Below are 20,202 nucleotides of genomic sequence, written 5' to 3'. Positions count from 1 at the left end.
TGTACTTTAGATGAAGGTTTACAGAACAAATAGTTTCTCATTAAACAGTTAGTACACATATTGTTTTATGACATTGGTTAACAACACCACGATATGTCAACACTCTCCCTTCTCGACCTTGAGTTCCTTATTACCAGCTTTCCTGTCCCCTCCTGCCTTGTAGTCCTTGTCCCTGGGCTGTTGTACCCCATTAGTTTTGTTGCCATAATTATTTTAAAAAATTGTATGCAGCCTAATACATTAATATTTTCTTGTATGGCTTCTGGGTTTGAGATCATACTTAGAAAGGTCTACTTCTTTTTTTTTTTTTTTAATTCTCATGCTCCTACAATTTTTATTGTTAATTTTTATGTTTAATCCATATGGATTTTATCTTGGTTACACTTTATTTTTTCTGGATCACTTTCAGAATGTCTCAAGACGTTTATTGGATGATCTGTTTTGTTCCCATTAATATGTAATATCATCTTTATCATATAGTAAAGTCTCATGTGTATTAGATCCATTTCTGGAATCTCTAGTCTGTTACATTGATTTACCTTTCATGCATCTGAGTCATACTATTTTAATTACATTAGCTTGACAATGTATTTTAACATCCTACAAATTTGTTTTCTGAGCGGTCCTTGGATACAGAAATCCAGGTTACAACCTCAGTAATATGAAAATATAATTATTGAGCTCTTTTTATATACTGTATATATATCCATATATACCATATGTTTGTGTTTCACAGATTGAAAATGTTCTTGATGACATATGGCTATAGATATAGGTATAGGTATGTAGATATATAGATATTCACCTGTATTTCAGACTTCATAGACACCCTGTAGAATTGTCAGTTTAAAAATTATGAAATCAATTAAGTAATCAATCATAAATTTGAACTATCAACAAATTTCTTCAGAATCTTAAATCCAGCTTTTAACTGTAATGATAGTTAGTCAGGGAAAAGACTGGTTTTCCCTTATCTGTGAGTAATGAATGTTGTCCTGGATGATTTCCTTAGAAAAGATATTTCATGGGTTATCCCATCAAAAATGGAAAATATCATCTATTTCTTACATTAAAAAACCCAGTAAACACTGAGGGATTTTTTTTTTTTCTTTTTTGGCCCGTATTTATTGTTGCCGATTTTATACCCCTCAGAGAAGTGTTGGGCATCTTTGCATGAATCCTCTCTGAACACACTGGTCCAGATGCTTAGAACAGCCATCATCTCTCAATTGAGTTATTGGACTGACACCAGTCAGAGTCAATGTAATGCTAAAGCTCTTCTAGGAATGATGAAAGAAGTGTATAAGGTAAGGGTTTATCTAAAGGAATGTATATACCATTTTGCTAAATCAAAATCTTAGGTCTCAGCCAGTTGCCTTCTTAAGAATCATGATGAGTCAATTATTATGGAATGCAAAGTAATTATATTTAGTAATTTATAAAGTAATATATAAAAGGGAAATGTTTGAAAGAAAATAATTGGAGATTTAAAAAGTGAGAAACTTCATGAAGGCTTAGGAAGATGCTTTGTAATGGACTTCTTCTGTTAAGAAAAAGCACACTGAGGAGACTGCTAAAAGCAACATGGATGAATCTCACCAACACAGTGATGAACAAAAGACAAACACAAAAATTTACATACTCTGTGATTTCCTATATATGAATTTCAAAAACAAGCAAAGCTAATCTACAGTGATAGAAGTCAAAATAGTAGTTATATCTTGGCTGGAAGGGTGATTGACTTGGACGGAGGCTGAGAAAGCCTGCTAGAAGTAGCTGAAAGTGTTCCATGTCTTGATCTGGGTGGTGCTTACACAAGTGTATATGTACGTGAAAACTCTTCAAACTGTACTTTTAAGATTTATGCACTTTACTGAACATATAGCTCTGCAAGAATTAAATAAAAAGAGAAGAAAAAAAGGTTTGCAGAACAGAGAAAGGGTCCAATGGATGCTGCTAAATCTTGTGGTTCTAACAGTCCATATTAGAATATTTGTCAAACCCCACTGTAGAAAGATCAGGTGAGGCCATCAGGATTTGGTGTCCACATGCTGTGTGGCTCTGGGAACATTTGGGCCACCCAGAGTGCCAGATTGTTCTAGTAGGCCTACTTGGAGTCAGTGGCATCCAAAGTCACAGGGCTTGATTATACCATCCACATTCTGCTTTGGGTGATTGTCTCAGTGAAGTAGGAATTAAACTGTGCTCTTAACCAGAGCTAAGAACATAAGAATATTCCAGAGGAATCGACTGAATTCCCACAGAGATCAGGGATTCCCAGAGGAGCTCTTAAATTTCGGAGATATAGACCAGGGGTAAGGCTGGTTATATACTGACTGGCACTGATGTCAAAAGCATCTAGAGCATCGCTTCTCAAAATTTAATATGCATACTAATTACTTGAAGATCTTGTTAAAATGCAGATTCTGGTCCAATAGGCCTATAGTGGGGCCTTGAATTCTGCATTTCTAACAAGCTCCCAGGTGAAGTTAATGCTGCTGGTCCAAGGACTGCACTTTGAGTAGAAAAGGTCAGTGTATAGAAATGAAGTTAATTTTTATGTTAACGTTTTTTTTAGCAATCTTGCTAAATTCACCTGTTTATACTTACCTATTGATTCCTTTGGATTTTCTGTGCATACAATAATATTACTTGAGAATAATAACAGTTTTATTTCTTCCTTTTCTTTCTTTTTCTTCACTTACTTCGCTGGCTAGAACCTCCAGTACAATGTTTAATAATCTTGTTCTTGATCTCAAAGGGAAAACTGCAACATTAAGTTTTATGTTTGCTGTAGGGTTTTTTAGATACCTGTTAAAAAGATTGAGGAAGTTTCATTTTATTCCTATTTTGCTAAGAGTTTTTATCATGAATGAACAATGAATTTTATTAAATTTTCTTCTGTATATAATTTTCTTCCTTTCATTCTATTAGTATTGCAAACTACACAGATGGATTTTCAAATGCTAAACTAAGCTTGCCTCCTTAAATTAGCCCACCCTGCTCATAATATGTTACTTTTTTTTATATATCAACAGATTCAGTTTGCTAATATTTTGTCTTGGATTATTTGTGTCTATGTTTGTGAGGAAGATTGGCCTGTTATTTTACTTTCTCATAATGTCCCTCTCGGGTTTCTGGATCAAGGTGTCATGGAATGATGGAAGAGATTATGTAATGCTGGCATGGTTTTTCCTTGAACAATTGGTAGAATTAGTCTGTGAATTCTTTTGAATATGGAGATTTCTCTGTGGGAACATTTAAAATTATGGGTTTAATTCATTTAATAACTAGATGATTATTCAGATTTTCTATTTCTTCTTGTGTCTGTTTTATTTTTCTAGAAATTTGTGTATTTAGGTTCTCAAATTTTCTTTTTTTATCCCTTTTTAAAAAATTTTATCGAGTTTTAGGTGAAAGTTTGCAACACAAATTAGTTTCTCATTAAAAAATTTATACACAAATTATACTGTGACATTGGTTGCAATCCCTGTAATGTGTCGACACTCTCCCACTTTTCCTTTCCACCCTGGGTTCTCCGTGCCCGTTGGTGCAGTTTTCCTGTCCCTTCATGCCTTCTCTTTGCTTTTGGGCAGGTATTGCCCATTGGTTTTGTATATTTGATTGAACTAAGAAGCACATTCCTCAAGTGTGTTGTTGTTTGTTTTATAGGCCTATCTAACCTTTGGCTGAAAGGTGGACTTCAGGAGGGGCTTCAGTTTTGAGTTAGCAGGGTGTCCGGGGGCCATAGTCTCTGGGGTTCCTCCAGTTTCTGTCACACCATTAAGCCTGGTCTTTTTGTGTATGAACTTGAATTTAATTCTATATTTTTCTCCTACTCTGTCCAGATCTATTGTGATCTCTGTCAGAGAGGTCAGTGGTGGTAGTCAGGCACCACTAGTTCTTCTGGGCTCAGGCTGGTGAAGGCTGTGGTACTTGTGGTCCATTAGTCCTTTGGACTAATCTTTCCTTTGTGTCTTTGGTTTTCTTAATTCTCCTTTGCTCCAAACACGATGGGACCAATAGATGTATCTTAGATGGCTGCTCACAAGCTTTTAAGACCCCAGACGCTACTCACCAAAGTAGGATGGAGACCATTTCTTTATGAACTATGTTATGCCAATTGACCTAGATGTCCCTTGAAACTATGGTCCCCAGCCCTCAGCCCCAGTAACTTGGTCTCTCAAGGTGTTTGGATGTGTGTATGACTTCACCTTGGTCAAGTTGTGCTGACTTCCTCTACATTGTATGTTGTCTTTCCCTTCAACAAAATGAACACTTGTCTACTATTTAGTTAGTGATTTCCCCTCCCCTCCCTCATAACCATCAAAGGTCATTTTTTCCCTTGTGTAAACCTTTTCTTGGTTTTTATATAGTGGTCTCATGCAATATTTGTCCTGTTGTGATTAATTTCTTTCACTCAGCATAATGCCCTCCAGGTTCATCCATGTTGTGAGATGTTTCTCAGATTGATCATTGTTCTTTACCCTTGCATAGTATTCTATTGTGTGTATGTACCATAATTTGTTTATCTATTCATCTGTTGATGGGCACTAGATTGTTTCCATATTTTTGCTACTGTGAATAATGCTGCAGTGAATATGGGTGTGCATATGTCTATTTGTGTGATGGCTCTTATTTCTCTAGGATATATTCTTAGGCGTGGGATTGCTGGATGGTGTGGTATTTCTACTTCTAGCTTTTTAAGGGGGCACCATATGGTTTTCCAGAGTGGTTGTACCATTTTACAATCCTATCAGCAGTGCATAAGAGTTTCAAATCTCCCTGCAACCTCTCCAGTATTTGTTATTTTCTGTTTTTTTGATTAGTGCCAGTAATGTTGGTGTGAGATGGCACCTCATTGTAGTTTTGATTTGCATTCATTTCTCTAATGGCTAAGGATCTCAAACATTTCCTCATGTATATGTTAGCTACCTGAATGTCTTCTTTGGTGAAGTGTCTGTTCATATCCTTTGCCCATTTTTTAACTGGGTTATTTGCCTTTTTATTGTTGAGGTGTTGAAGTATTCTATAGATTTTAGAGATTAGACCCTTGTTGGATATGTCATAGCCAAAAAATTTTTTTCCCAGTCTGTAGGTTCTCTTTTTACTCTTTTGAAGAAGTCTTTTCATGAGCTTAAGTGTTTAATTTTTAGGAGCTCCCTGTTATTTATTTTATCTTCTGGTGTTTGTGCATTCTTAGTTATGGTTTGTATCCTATTTATGCCATGTAGAGGGGTCCCCTACTGTTGTCCCTATTTTTTTTTTTTTACCATAATCTTTATAGTTTTAGATTTCATATTTAGGTCTTTGATCCATTTTGAGTTAGTTTTTGTGTATGATGTGAGGTATGGGTCTTGTTTCATTTTTTTACAGATGGACATCCAGTTTTGCCAGCACCATTTGTTAAAAAGGCTGTCTTTTCCCCATTTAATGGACTTTGATCTTTTGTCAAAGATCAGCTGATCATAGGTGGATGGATTTACATATGGGTTCTTGATTCTGTTCCATTGGTCAATGTGTCTGTCATTGTACCAGTATCAGGCTGTTTCAACAACCGTGGCTGAACAGCAGTTTCTGAGATCAGGTAGTGTGATGCCTGCTACTTTGTTCTTTTCCTTCAGTAAAGCTTTGCTTATCCAGGGCCCCTTTCCTTTCCATATAAAGTTGATGATTAGTTTTTCCATCTCATTAAAGAATGCTGTTGGTATTTGAATTGGGATTGCATTGTATCTGTAGATTGCTTTGGGTAAAATTGGCATTTTCACAATGTTGAGTCTTCCTATCTGTGAGCATGGTACGTTTTTCCATTTATGTAGGTCTCTTTTGGTTTCTAATAGTGTCTTGTAGTTTTCTTTGTATAGATCCTTTACTTCCTGGTTATACTTATTCCTAAAGAGTTTATCCTTTTAGTGGCTATTATAAACAGCATTGTTTTTGTGATTTCCTTTTCGAAGTTCTCTTTGTTGGTGTATAGGAATCCAACTAATTTTTGTATGTTGATCTTGTATCCTGCTACTCTGCTGAATCTTTCTATTAGTTCCAGTAGTTTTCTTGTGGTATTTTTGGGGTTCTCTACGTATAGAATCATGTCATCTGCGAATTGGGATAGTTTTATTTCTTCCTTTCCAATTTGGATGACCTTTGTTTCTTGTCTTTTTTTTTGCCTTATTTCTCAAGTTAGGACTTTCAGCACAATGTTAAATAGGAGTGGTGATAGAGGGCATCCTTGTCTTGTTTCCATTCTCGGGGGGGAGTGCTTTCAGCCTCTCTCCATTGAGAATGATGTTGACTATTGGTTTTGTATAGATGCCCTTCAAATCTTATCTTTCAATCTCATCAGAATCTGTAGTTTTTCCCCCGTTGTCATTCTTGATATTAGTAATTTTGGCTTTTCTTTTTTTTCTCCTCCTTTGGTCAGTCTTACTAGAAAGGTTTGTTTTCTTTTGAAAGAACCAACCTTTTTGTTTGTTGAGCCCCTCTCCCATTCATGCATTTTTTATTTCCTTAATTTATATTTCTAGCCTTCTTATTTCCTGCCTTATATCTTTTGGATTAATTTGTTGCTGTAGAGGCTTAGATCATTGATTTTCAGCCATTGCTTTCTTGAACCTCTTAAGTCCTTCCCCATTTATAAGATTTCTCACACTGTACCCCAGATGTCTGTTTACTTGTCATTATTACCTACTAGACCTTGCATTGGCAATCCATGAGCCAGTCTCCTGTTTTTGTAAATACAGTTTTATTGGAATACATTTGGACCCATTTGTTTATGTATTGTCTGTGGCTGCTTTTGTACTACTATGCAGAGTTGAATAACTGTGACAGAGACTGTATGGTCCTCAAGCCTAAAATATTTACTATCTGGCTATTTAAGAAAAAGTTTGCCAACCCCTGCACTAGATAATAAATTGTGCAGGACCAGCTTAAGCTGGACAAGGACCATTATATTATGGTTTGTCCCATGCCTGACAAATGTGCAAGTTAATATTCATTAATTAATGAATACATATATATCATATATTAAATTACTTATTGATACAAAATGAAATTCACAGGCCACATTTTTTTTAAGGTAAACAAAGCTAACTCTCGACTGCCTGAAAATGCTTTCAACATAAATGAACTCTCCAATTCACTTAACTTTTATATAGAGAGATGCAGAGTAATCTCGCGGAACAAAAATCCGGTAAGAATAACAATTGTATTTCTGAAAATTTTCACATTTTAGAGGGGACACATTAGTAACTTGTCTGATAAATCAGGATTTGAAAAATTTCTCATTACAATTCCAAATTTGCTGAATTAGATGATTGTTAAAAACTTGAACATCTTTCACTCACAAAACAAATACATTTTTAAAGAAATTTGTTTCGTGGTACTTTGGATTCTTAAGAACAGATTCCAAAAGTACAGAGGGAATGAATTTTAAGTGATGAAGTAAAGAAATGAAGTTTTCCTTTTCCTTTTTTTTTTTTAAATTATCAAAACTATTATGTCGGTTTATTTTTTAGGTACCTGCAGATAACCTCAGTCCACTTATTTTCACTGACTTTCCATTTGCCTTTAATTTTCTCTCTAAAATGAAATTATTGGAAGCTGATTCATTTATAAAAATGCAGGTATGTATGCCCTACTTTCAATTTTTTTATTATGTAAAATTTCAAACATACACGATGAACCCCAAGATTCAATAGTTATCATTATTTTGCTACACTTACTTCTTGTTTCATTTTATTGTTTTTGTAGTTACTGTTTTTAAGGATTTTAAAGTAACTCCCAGGTCCAATTTCTCTTCACTTCTCCATACTTCATTGCATTATGTCTAGTTGTCCTACTTTTGTTCATGCTGAGATTTATCAATGGATTCATGTGGTGACCACGTGATTCTTTCATTGTAAAGTTTCCCATCAGCTTTTTATTTAATAATTTCACCCATTTATGATCTTTGCCTATATATAATCTTTTGTTAAGGTTTGCAAAGTAGTGATATTTCTAATCCTATCATTCTTTCCAAAATCATTAACTGGGATTCTCTAAAGAAATTTTCTTTATCAATCAGGGCTATTTGGTTACCCTGAAAAACCATTCACATAGGAAAGATGGTATAATGCTTAATCTTTTCTCTTCAATTACCAATTTTCATAGGGAGCAGTTGGTGCTGAAGTTACTTTTAATGGTGGTGAATAGGATTTTATTTATTTTTATTTCTGACTATATCTTTATTTGAATATCAGTAAGGACTTGTGTTTTGTTGTTTTTTTTAATTTTATTTTTGTTTTTGATACTTGAATATCCTTTTGCCAATGCAAGCCCCTTCATCTGGCTCCCTTGTCCATAATTCTTCAATAGCTTTCTTGCTTTCTGGCACAACAAGGTGTCCCAGGCTAGTCTTATACCAGTTCTGTCCCAGACCTGGAATTAGTCACTGATGCAAGGAGCCCTGGATCCCTTTCAGAGGAAGAGCATTTATAAATCAAGATCTAGTCACCATAATATTCATTACAACTGAGTTGCCATTATTTCTAGGACATCTCAGTTGATAGGACTGGAACTTACATATTTTTGTAAAGAGGGAAAAAAATCATGACTTCTTAATGATAATTCTAATTCAAATTTAACATTACAACCTCTGCTTTTGGCCTTGAAAGAGCAAGTAGAAAACTTGCTCTTACACCAACAAACAAACATACAACACTAATAACAACAGCAAAAACAAAACAAGAAAACTGGACACCATATATGAAACAGTTGTTTTCAGATATCCAGACAATAGCAGTTCATTATCCCTGGGAAAGCGGAAACAAACAAGGTAGTTTCAGTGATTGCCCTGGCTTCCTGCCTGGAGGCAATTTCTAGACCTGGATACAGAGTGGGGAACGCAAATAGAGTATGGCAGCCTCCCTAAATTGAGTAGACAGAAATCAGTGTTTGGAGAAGCTGAGATGGCAGAATTTGTGGAGCAGAGCACAAGGTAGAAGTGAACTATGTAGAGTTAGCTCTAGAAATCCGAATGGGTGTCCTCTGAGTGTTGAGCTGAATAACAATCTGGGCATGCAGAAGGCAAAGCTCCACAAGGTTGGTCAAAGAACAACTGCCAGGAGGCTAATAGCTGAGCAATTCCCAGGGCTCACACCGGTTGGGAGACATTGAAATTCCAAGCACCTAAAGATACCTCAATGAACACTCAAGACAATCATAGAGACCCCAGAAGGGTCACCCCTTTGTATTAAGGTTAAACTAGTCCTAGAGTCCTTGATGTCATTCTACAACTCATCTGGTCTTCGGTCATTAGTGTTCAGTGTGTCAAATCTGTTCTTGAGATGGTCCCTAATTTCAGGTGGGATATACTCAAAGTTGTACTTTGGCTCTCGTGGACTTGTTTTAATTTTCTTCAGCTTCAACTTGAACTTGCATGTGAGCTATCAATTGTCTGTGCTGCAGTCGGCCCCTGGCCTTGTTCTGACTGATGATATTGAGTTTTTCCATCACCTCTTTCCACAGACATAGTCGATTTGATTCCTGTGTATTCAATCTGGTAAGGTCCACATGCATAGTCACCATTTATGTTGTTGAGAAAGTTATTTCCAATGAGTAGGATGTTGGTCTTGCAAAATTCTATTATGCAATTTCTGCCATTGTTTTTACCAAGGCTGCAACAATGGGCTCAAACATAGCAATGATTGTGAGGATGGTGCAGGACCAGGCAGTGTTTCGTTCTGTTGTACATAAGGTTACTATGAGTCAGAACCAACTCAATGGCACCTAACAACAAGAACGAAAATTTACCATTTTTTTCTACTTTATCTGTCTGAGATTATTAAATTCCCCTATTGTTAATGTAAGTTCGTCTGTTTTTCTTCCATCTCCTATTGTTTCTGTTCTGTGAAATTTACTGCTGTTATTTGGTGTATAACCCATTCCCATCGAGTTGATTCTGACTCATATTGACCCTATAGGGCAGAACAGAACTGCTGGATAGGGTTTCCAAGGCTGTAATCTTTAAGAAAGCAGACTGCCACATCTTACTCCCTTAGAGCGGCTGCTGACTTCGAACCACCTACCTTTCAGTTAGCAGCCATGTGCTTATTAACCACAGTGCCACTAGACTCCTTTATTTGGTGCATAGTTATTGATGATTGTTATATTTTCATTGTAATTTGTGAATTATTAATTACATTATAATTTAGTACTATACTGTGTTCCCCCTCCCTTTTTTTAAATCTCTTTTTGGCTTGACTACCTGCTATCAAAATCACCTTTTGCATTTACGTTATACACCACTGCCCTTTCTTTTCTTTGCCTTGTGCTGTATTTAATATATACACAAATACTCAGTCTTTCTTTATGTGATTTGTTTTATCTTCTTTCTCTTTTGATTTTTGTATTTCTTTTGTTATTTAGGAAGGTTTCCCTTTTGCCCAGTGCTTACCTTTAATCTCATACCTGTATGTAATTCAGTAGTCCTCACTTTCTGTCAATACTATCTATTATTTTCTTACTATGAGCAATACTGAAATTATCTAGTAACTGCTTCTTTCTTTTTCCCTCCCTTTTCCTCCTTGATCCAGCTTTGTTTACTACTATGTGCTTAGTGTTAAAGTCTTTGGTTTTTTATCTCTGTTTAAGCAACAACTACTTGGTTTGCAAACTCCAACTGACAATTCTTTTATTCCCAGATGATGCCTATGAGTCAGTCAGTGAGTTTATTCTTTGTTCCTTCTTCTGCTGGTGTCCTGGGTAGTTGTATTATTGCCACATAATGTTTACATACTATTTTGTCTCTCTGATCAGCCTTAGTTCTCAGTTAAGCATGTACATTATGCTAAAGGTTTTCCAAACATTTTTTGATGGCTTGAGTCTAGGTCATTCTTCAGGAAAGGTTCTTATCTATTTATCTATAACCTTTATACTTTAAAGAATCACAGAAGTCAGAAATCATACCTAGTACTAACTTTTATTAATAATTTAAAGGATATAGGCTATCTCGGTGAAACATGACGAAGTCTGGCACATCATGTGCATAAAAGTAGCCATTTCAGTTACACAACATTTCCTTTTTATATCCTATTAATTACATAGTTTACATTATATTTTCCAATGAACCATGCCCCATAAATCCACAGTAAGCAACCTGGGTAGATGAAGTACATCCTACTGATAGCATTTCATAGAGAAGGACTCTCCTTCTGGTTAATATTAGTGTATTTGTCAGGAGTCTGTCATCAGCATGTCTATAAGGAGATCTATCGAGATCATCTATTATTTTTAAGCCATCTCTATTTTTTTTTAATTTCTCTAACATCCCTTGTAAAGGGAGAAGATGGATTGTGTCTATCCTTTCCAAATCTAAATTCCCCTTAAAGTTCCCTTTAAACAAGTCTCTCCCTCTATGGTATTCCCTCGTACAGCAATATTTCTCTCTGTCCTGGGTGGTGCTAATGGTTAAGCACTCAACTGAAAGAGTGGCGGTTCAAACCCACCCAGAGGCACCTCAAAAGGCAGGCTGGCTATCTGCTTCTGAAAGGTCACAGCCTTGAAAACCCTATGAAGCAGTTCTACTCTGCATGCATGAGTTGGAATTGACTCAATGACAAGTAACAAAAACAACCACTCTGCTACTCTGTTAGTGAGGGCTAGGTGGACAGTGGACCTAGGCCGGTTGCATACCATGAAGCCGGTTGCATACCGAAGACTTGAGAATAAGACTCCGTAAAGTCTCTTAGTTATAGTTGCCGTGGGTGCAGTTGGAAAGCAAACTCTACAGTCCTGTCCTCGAGAGGAAAGCTGATGGACACAGTCAAAACTGTAATCTTCAAACTGGGTTAGCAATTCAAATAGGTAAAAGTACAGAGGGGAAACCAATATATGGAGAACTGGAGTAGAGAAGCTGGAAAATAAGATGAGATGCAGGATTCCAGATCAATGCTTGGTTAGGTGAGAGATGGCTGGGCCTGAAGCAGGCCACAGACACCTTTCCCTGGTATAGTTGATGGAGGATGTTGCTGGCTCCTCCCTGTCACGCATACTCATAGAACATGTTGCTCAGCAGTCAGTGTTGCTGAGTGTCCCTGAGCTAAAGACTCCTGGGCCACAGAAAGAGATGACCCACCACCAGGAAAGACCTGAAATGGGACTTGTTCAATTTCTCTACAAGCCTGGAGCTTCTTTACAAATAACATCTTAAGGAAAAAACAGAAGAACATAGTAGAATGACATATAAATTTCTCAGCATTTAGTGGTGGCAGAGATTTGGGGTAGGCTTTCCCAAGTTCAGATGCAAGTCCATCTCTGAGATGCTTGCAGAGAGCTAATGTGGGCAACCACAGTCAGCCTAGAAACTTGCAGTAGGACAGCTGTTATCCACTGGTCTTACTGTCACTATTGTAGAACAGGCCCCAGGAGGGTTTCATTAGTATATATGTTCTAAATTCTCCTTTATTGTCCTTATGATATACCAGAAGCTCTAGAGAAGTGCTTAAGGTCAAAGCAAGGATAGCAAGTTCAACACTAGGTTGCCAATCGAAGATAAGAATCAAGATTAGGGTAAGGGAGTGCTGAGAATTCAGAAAAGCTAAAGAGAAATACTATGGAGGGTGGCTGGGAGCAATGCTAGATATAAATGAGGCCACCTGTAGCATATTTTTAGGGAATTGCCATGCAGATTCTGTGGATGAATCACAGTTATTTGAAGAAGAATGGATCTTCTCTGAGCAAGTCTTTCAGATTTTTTCTTATAGCTGACATCATCCTTGAGCTCTTAATCTGCCATTATATTAATAAGACTTCTTAAGATTGATGATAGATGAATGCCTCAGCATGTTGGATGCCAGTATTGCCTTTAAGAATCATGTTTACTATAATAAGTGATCTGAGTTAGCTTTCAATTACTTAGCTATTCATCCATGGTGACTGATCCCATGTACCCAATTCCCAGGTGCCATATTTTCTCTAATTCTACTGTCTCTCATTTTCCATAGTGTAGATATGATGTCCTTTTCCTTAAATAATTACAATGTGAGTGTATATAGTAACGGCAGGTATATATGCATGCTATATTAAAATATTTATTTGAAATATTAAACACTTCTCAAAGGAGAAACCAAGTAAAATATTTCTTTTTTTAGGGGTCAATAGAGAAAGCATACCAGGAACATATGCAAATGTTTATACAAAGAAAGAGTGAATTTCCTTCTCCTCCCAAATTTATACTGAAAGTCAGACGGAGTCACCTGGTTGAAGATGCTCTGCGCCAAATAAGCCAAGTTGAAGTCAATGACCTACGTAAAGCATTAGTGGTACAATAAAAAGTCTCATTGGATGTTTTAATGATGTGGCGGGCGGGGGGTGTTTCTATAATGTAGCACAGGCCTTCTTATTAGAACCTGCATTTGCAACTATGGTTATCAGTCTTATGGTTTCCAGAATCCCCTTCTTACCCTCCAGAGAATAGCTATGGGATATTTAATTGCGCATTTGGTTATGAGTTAACTATTAGTTACCTATGGCTATAAAAATGCTGCATGATGACTTCTTCCGAAGCTTAAAATAACAATCATTTATTTCACAAATGTGCAGTTCAGCTGAGGATCTGGCTCAACTCTTCTGGGTTGCTTTGCAGATCTTCACTGAGTTCGTTTACATGTTTGGGAGATCAAGGTATTGTATTTTAAATCTGAACCTGAAAGTGTGTTATCTTTCCTCAGATTGAATTTACGGAAGAAATTGTTTCTGAAGCTGGAGGAGTCAGGTCAGAGTTCTTCCACTGTGTATTTGAAGAGATGACCCGACCAGAATATGGAATGTTCATGTATCCTGAAGATGGTTCCTACATGTGGTTTCCTGCCAAAGTAAGTTTTTATTTTTTTCTTATATTTTTTTCAGAACAGAAAAGGTGGACCACATACTGCGAATTCAAACTATAGAAAATACAGTAGCATTAGGCCATCTAGAACCTTGCTAGTCAAAATACAATCCACAGACCAGCAACTACAGCATCACTTGGGAGGTATTAGAAATGCAGGCGACCCGAGATCTAATGAATCAGACCTATATTTTAAGATCCTCAGGTGATTCAGATGCACATAACATTTCTTAAACAATTTTATTAAAGTATAATTGACATAAAATAAACTGCATATATTTAAAGTATCAAATTTCATAAGTTTTGATGTACTTATACCCATGAAATTATCACCATGGTCAAGAAAATGAATGTATTCATCACCCCCAAAAGTTTCCTCCTGTCTCTTTCTAATTTCTCACTCCTGCTCCTTCCTCCATGCTCAGGCAACCACTGTTCCGATTTCTGTCACTATGGCCTAGTTTGAATTTCCTAAAATCTTATATATAATTTGTCTTTTATACCTGCCTTCTTTCACTCAGCATAATTACTTTGAGATTCATCCATGTTATGGCATATATCCATAGTTCATTTCTTGTTATTGATCAGTAGTATACTATTATGTAGACGAGCAACATTTAGTTAGGGTTGTCTTGAGCTGGAGCCCACTCTATGGCAACTAACACCAGCAACCTACTATTGTATGCATATACCACAATTGGTTTACCCAGTCTCCTGTTGATGGATATTTTAGTTATTTCCCAAATTCTGAGAAGCACTAATCTAGAGTATTTCAAATGAGGAGAGAAATTATTGACTGAATCCTAGAGATAATTGCCAATTATAATAAGGAGATAAATTAACGATTTTTAATAAAGATCTCCAAAATATAAACATTTTATTTTTTAAAGTAGCAAAAGACTTGTCTGTATTTCCCTATTAGTAACACGGAACAAATAGTTCTAAAAAGAATCACATGTTGAGTTTCTATTTATTGACCCCCTTACCCATAAACTTCCAAATGTTATTCCAAATGACATGGTGAAGGTTTGGGATCCAGAAAAGACAAAGAATAGGAGCAGAAAGATGAATGGGTATGAAAAAATACTGAAAGTTTCTTTGTATCATTTTGAGAAAGAATGAACTTCTGTCTTAGTTTCTCAGTGCTGCTATATTAGAAATACCACAAGTGAGTGTCTTTAAGAAACATAAAACTATTTTCTCACAGTTTGGGAGCTAGAAGTCCGAATTGAGGATGCTGGCTCTAGGGGAAGTCTCTCTCTGTCCGGTCTGGGGGAAAATTTTTGTCTTAGCTTCTGTAGCTTTAGTCTCGGGGCTTCTTTGGAGAGCTACCAATGGCATCAACCCTCCGCTATTTGTCCTTGCTTTCTTCTGTGCTTAATCTTTTCTTTTTGTATCTCAAAAGTGATTGGCTTAAAACACACCCTACACTGGCATGGCCTCATTAATATAACAAAGAAAACCCTATTCCCAAATGAGATTATATCACATGTATAAGAGTTTGGATTTACAACATATATTTTGGGGGGACACAATTCAATCCATTACAACCTCTAAAAGGTAGGAAAGGCCCTCACCAATGTGAAAATGTCAATACTGCCCAAAGCGACCTACAGATATAATGCAATTCCGATCCAAATTCCAATAGCATTCTTTAACAAGATCGAGAAACTAATAACCAATGTTATATGGAAAGGAAAGAGGCCCCGGATAAGCAAAGCATTATTGAAGAAAAAACAAAGTAGGAGGCCTCGCATTATCTGATCTTAGAACCTACTATACAGCCAAGGTAGTCAAAACAGCCTGGTACTTATACAATGACAGACACATAGACCGATTGAACAGAATCAAGAACACAGACATAAATCCATCCATCTATGAGCAGCTGATATTTCACAAAGAGCCAAAGTCCATTAAATGGGGAAAAGACAGTCTTTTTAACAAATGGTGCTGGCAAAACTGGATGTAAATCTTAAAAAAAAAAAAAAAAAAAAAAGAAACAGGATCCATACTTCACACCATATATAAAAACTAACTCAAAATGGATCAAAGACCTAAATATAAAGCATAGAACAATAAAGATCAATGAAGAAAAAATAGGGGCAACATCGGGGCCCTAATACATGGTGTAAATAGAATACAAACCATGACTAAGAATGCACAAACACTAGAAGATAAACTAGACAACAGGGAGCTCCTAAAAATTAAACACTTAAGCTCATGAAAAGACTTCTTCAAAAGAGTAAAAAGAGAACCTACAGACTGGAAAAAAATTTTTGGCTATGACATATCCAACAAGGGTCTAATGTCTAAAATCTACGCAAGATTTCAACACCTCAACAACAAAAAGACAAATAACCTAATTAAAATATGGGCAAAGGATATGACCAGACACTTTGCCAAAGAAGACGTTCAGCTAGCTAACAGACTCATGAGGAAATGCTTAAGATCCTTAGCCATTAGAGAAATGCAAATCAAAACTACAATGACACAACTACCACGGCCTCCACCAGACTGAGTCCAGTACAACTAGATGGTGCCCAGCTACCAGCACTGACTGCTCTGACCAGGATCGCAACAGAGTGTCCCGGACAGAGCTGGAGAAAAGTGTAGAACAAAATTCTAACTCACAAAAAACAACCAGATTTACTGGCCTGAGAGAGACTGGAGAAACCCTGAGAGTATGGCCCCTGGACATGAAGTCACTCCTGAGGTTCACCATTCAGCCAAAGATTAGACAGCCCCATAAAACAAAACGAGACTAATGGGGCACAACAGACCAGGGACAAGGACTAGAAGGCAGGAGGGGACAGGAAAGCTGGTAATAGGGAACCCATGGTTGAGAAGGGACAGTGTTGACATGTTGTGGCATTGTTAACCATTGCCATAAAACAATATGTGTACTAACTGTTTAATGAGAAACTATTTGTTCTGTAAACCTTCATCTAAAGTACAATAAAAAATCAATAAATAGGAAAAAAAAAAAACTACAATGAGATGCCATCTCACACCGACATTACTGGCACTAATCAAAAAAACAGAAAATAACAAATATTGGAGAGGATGCAGGGAGATTTGGAACTCTTACGCACTGCTGGTAGGATTGTAAAATGATACAACCACTCTAGAAAACCATATGGTGCCTCCTTAAAAAGCTAGAAGTAGAAATACCACACCATCCAGCAATCCCACTCCCAGGAATATATCCTAGAGAAATAAGAGCCATCACACAAATAGACACATGCACATTCATGTTCACTGCAGCATTATTCACAATAGCAAAAAAATGGAAACAATCTAGTGACTATCAACAGATGAATACATAAACAACTGATGGTACATACACACAGTAGAATACTGTGCAAGGATAAAGAACAATGATGAATCTGAGAAACATCTCACAACATGGATGAACCTGGAGGGCATTATGCTGAGTAAAATAAGTCAATCACAACAGGACAAATATTGTATGAAGCCACTGTTATAAAAATTCAAAGGTTTACACACAGAAAGAAACAATCTTTGATGGTGTTATGGACTAAATTGTGTCCCCCAAAAATGTCTGTCAACTTGGCTAGGCTATAATGCCCAGTATTGTATGCTTGTCCACCATCTTATAATCTGATGTGATTATCCTGTGAGTTGTAAATCCTACCTCTGTGATGTTAATGAGGCAAGATTAGAGGCAGTTATGTTAATGAGGCAGGACTCAATCTACAGGATTAGGTTGTCTCTTGAGTCAATTTCTTTTGAGATATAAAAGAGAGAAAGACGCAAGCAGAGAAGAGAGGGACCTCGTACCACCAAGAAAGAAGCGTCAGGAGCGGAGCACGTCCTTTGGATCTGGGATCCCTGCACAGAGAAGCTCCTCCTAGACCACAGGAAGATTGATGACAAGGACCTTTCCTCAGAAACAACAGAGAGATAAAGCATTCCTCGCAAGCTGGCACCCTGAATTCAGACTTCTAGCCTCCTAGCCTGTGAGGAAATAAGTTTATGTTAAAGCCATCCACTTGTGGTATTTCTGTTATAGCAGCACTAGATAACTAAAGCAGATGGTTAAAACGGAGGGGAGGGTTGAGGAGGGGAAATCACTGACTAAATAGTAGACAAGTGTGAACTTTGGTGAAGGAAAAGACAACACACAGTGTAGGGGAAGTCAGAACAACCTGATCAAGGCAAAGTCATAGAAGCTTCCTAGATACATCCAAACACCTTGAAGGACCAAATTACTGGAGCTGAGGGATGGGGCCATGATCTCTGCAGACATCTAGGTCAGCTGGCATAATGTAGTTCATAAAGAAAATGTTCTCCATCCTGTTTTGCTGAGTAACATCTGGCATGTTACAAGCTTGCAAGCGGCCATCTAAGATACAACTATTCGTTCCATCTCATTTGGAGCAAAGGAGAATGAAGAAAACCAAAGACACAAGGAAAATGTTAGTCCAAAGGACTAATAGACTTCATGAACCATAGCCCCCACCAGCCTGAGCCTAGAACACCAGATGGTACCTGGCTACCACCACCAACCACTCTGACAGGGATCACAAAGAGGATCCCAGACAGAGCGGGAGAAAAATATAGAACAAAATTCAAATTCACAAAAAAAGACCAGACTTACTGGTCTGACAGAGACTGAAGGAACCCCAGACTATGGCCTCCAAACACCCTAACTCAGAACTGAAGCCACTCCTGAAGTCCACCTTTCAGTCAAAGATTAGACTGCCCTATAAAACACACAATAACACGTGGGGAATGTGCTTCTTAGTTCAATCAAGTGTATGAGACCAAATGGGCAACACCTGCCCAAAAGCAAAGACAAGAAGTCAGGAAGGGACAGGAAAACTGCATGAATGGATGTGGGGAACCAGGGGTGCCAAGGGGGAGAGTGCTGACACATTGCAGAGATTGCAATCAACGTCACAAAACAATTTATTTATAAATTTTTAAACGAGAAACTAATCTGCACTATAAACTTTCACTTAAAGCACAATAAATTAAAAAAAATAAAGAGACAAAGGCAATTTTACTTCCAGGATTGGAAAACAATAACAACATTGACAACAAAAATGATAGGAATGGCCAAGATGTCAATGGTTAGATTTTTAGCAGTCAGTCAAGAAGCATTTATTGGATGTTTATTGAGGGTTCCATTTGTATTCAATATTGTGAGCACTTCAAATCAGTATAAGATGCAATCCTTTTCCTTCTGAAGCTTGTCATATATGTAGAGTGATATGACTAAAACACTGGAAACTATCAATTGGTTCTAAATTATGGATGCTCTCCATCACTTTGTTGTACTGTGGTGGCTTGTGCGTTGCTGTGATACTAGAAGCTTTCCTACCAGTATTTCAAATACCAGCAGGGTCACCCTTAATGGACAGATTTCAGCACAGCTTCCAGAGTAAGACAGACTAGGAAGAAAGACCTCGCAGTCTACTTCTGAAAAAATTGGCCAGTGAAAACCCTATAAGTAGCAGAAGAATATTTTCTGATATAGTGCCAGAAGAAGAGCCCCTCAGGTTGGAAGGCACTCAAAATGTGACTAGGAAGAGCTGCCTCCTCAAAGTAGAGTTGACCTTAATGATGTGGATGGAGTCGAGCTTTCAGGACCTTCATTTGCTGATGTGGCATGACTCAAAAAGAGAAGAAACAGCTGCAACCATCCATTAATAATAGAAACATGGGATGTACAAAGTATGAATGTAGGAAAATTGGAAGTTGTCAAAAATGAAATGGAACCCGTAAAGATTGATATCCTAGGCATTAGTGAGCTGAAATGTACTGGTATTGGCCATTTTGAATCAGACAATCATATTGTCTACTATGTTAGGAATGACAAAATGAAGTTGTGTCCATTGTCAAAAAGAACATTTCAAGATCTATCCTGAAGTACAACGCTATCAGTGATAGGATAATATCCATACACCTACAAGGAAGACTAGTTAATATGACTATTATTAAAATTTACGCCCCAACCATTAAGGCCAAAGATGAAGATATTGAAGATTTTTACCAACTTCTGCAGTCTGAAGTTGATCAAACATGCAATCAAGATGCACTGATAATTACTGGTTGTTGGAATGCAAAAGTTGGAAACAAAAAAGGATTAGTAGCTGTAAAATATGCCTTGGTGATAGAAATGACTCAGGAGATCTCATGATAGAATTTTCCAAGCCCAACTACTTACTCATTGGAAATGCTGTTTTTCAACAACATAAACAACTATACATGTGGACCTTGCCAGATGGAATACACAGAAATCAAATCGACTACATCTATGGGAAGAGATGATGGAGAAGCTCATTATCATCAGTCAGGACAAGGGTAGAGGC

General features: G+C 37.1%; 1 protein-coding gene across 2 annotated transcripts in view; it reads left to right on the top strand.

Annotated features, from left to right (window-relative positions):
- The window catches only part of HERC6 (HECT and RLD domain containing E3 ubiquitin protein ligase family member 6), a 65,500-nt gene that overhangs the window by 27,148 nt on the left and 18,150 nt on the right, over positions 1-20,202 (top strand). For both annotated transcript variants that reach the window (XM_004390146.2, XM_023725103.1), the window contains 5 exons: positions 1,153-1,307; positions 7,076-7,189; positions 7,515-7,622; positions 13,128-13,298; positions 13,707-13,850. In XM_004390146.2, coding sequence (XP_004390203.2) covers positions 1,153-1,307; positions 7,076-7,189; positions 7,515-7,622; positions 13,128-13,298; positions 13,707-13,850 — 692 coding nt within the window. The remainder of the gene's footprint in view (positions 1-1,152; positions 1,308-7,075; positions 7,190-7,514; positions 7,623-13,127; positions 13,299-13,706; positions 13,851-20,202) is intronic.

Source organism: Trichechus manatus, unplaced genomic scaffold (genome assembly GCF_000243295.1).
Source record: "Trichechus manatus latirostris isolate Lorelei unplaced genomic scaffold, TriManLat1.0 scaffold00286, whole genome shotgun sequence".
Lineage (NCBI taxonomy): Eukaryota > Metazoa > Chordata > Mammalia > Sirenia > Trichechidae > Trichechus > Trichechus manatus.
Note: the sequence above shows the minus strand (reverse complement) of the source record. Positions and strands in the feature narration are given on the sequence as shown.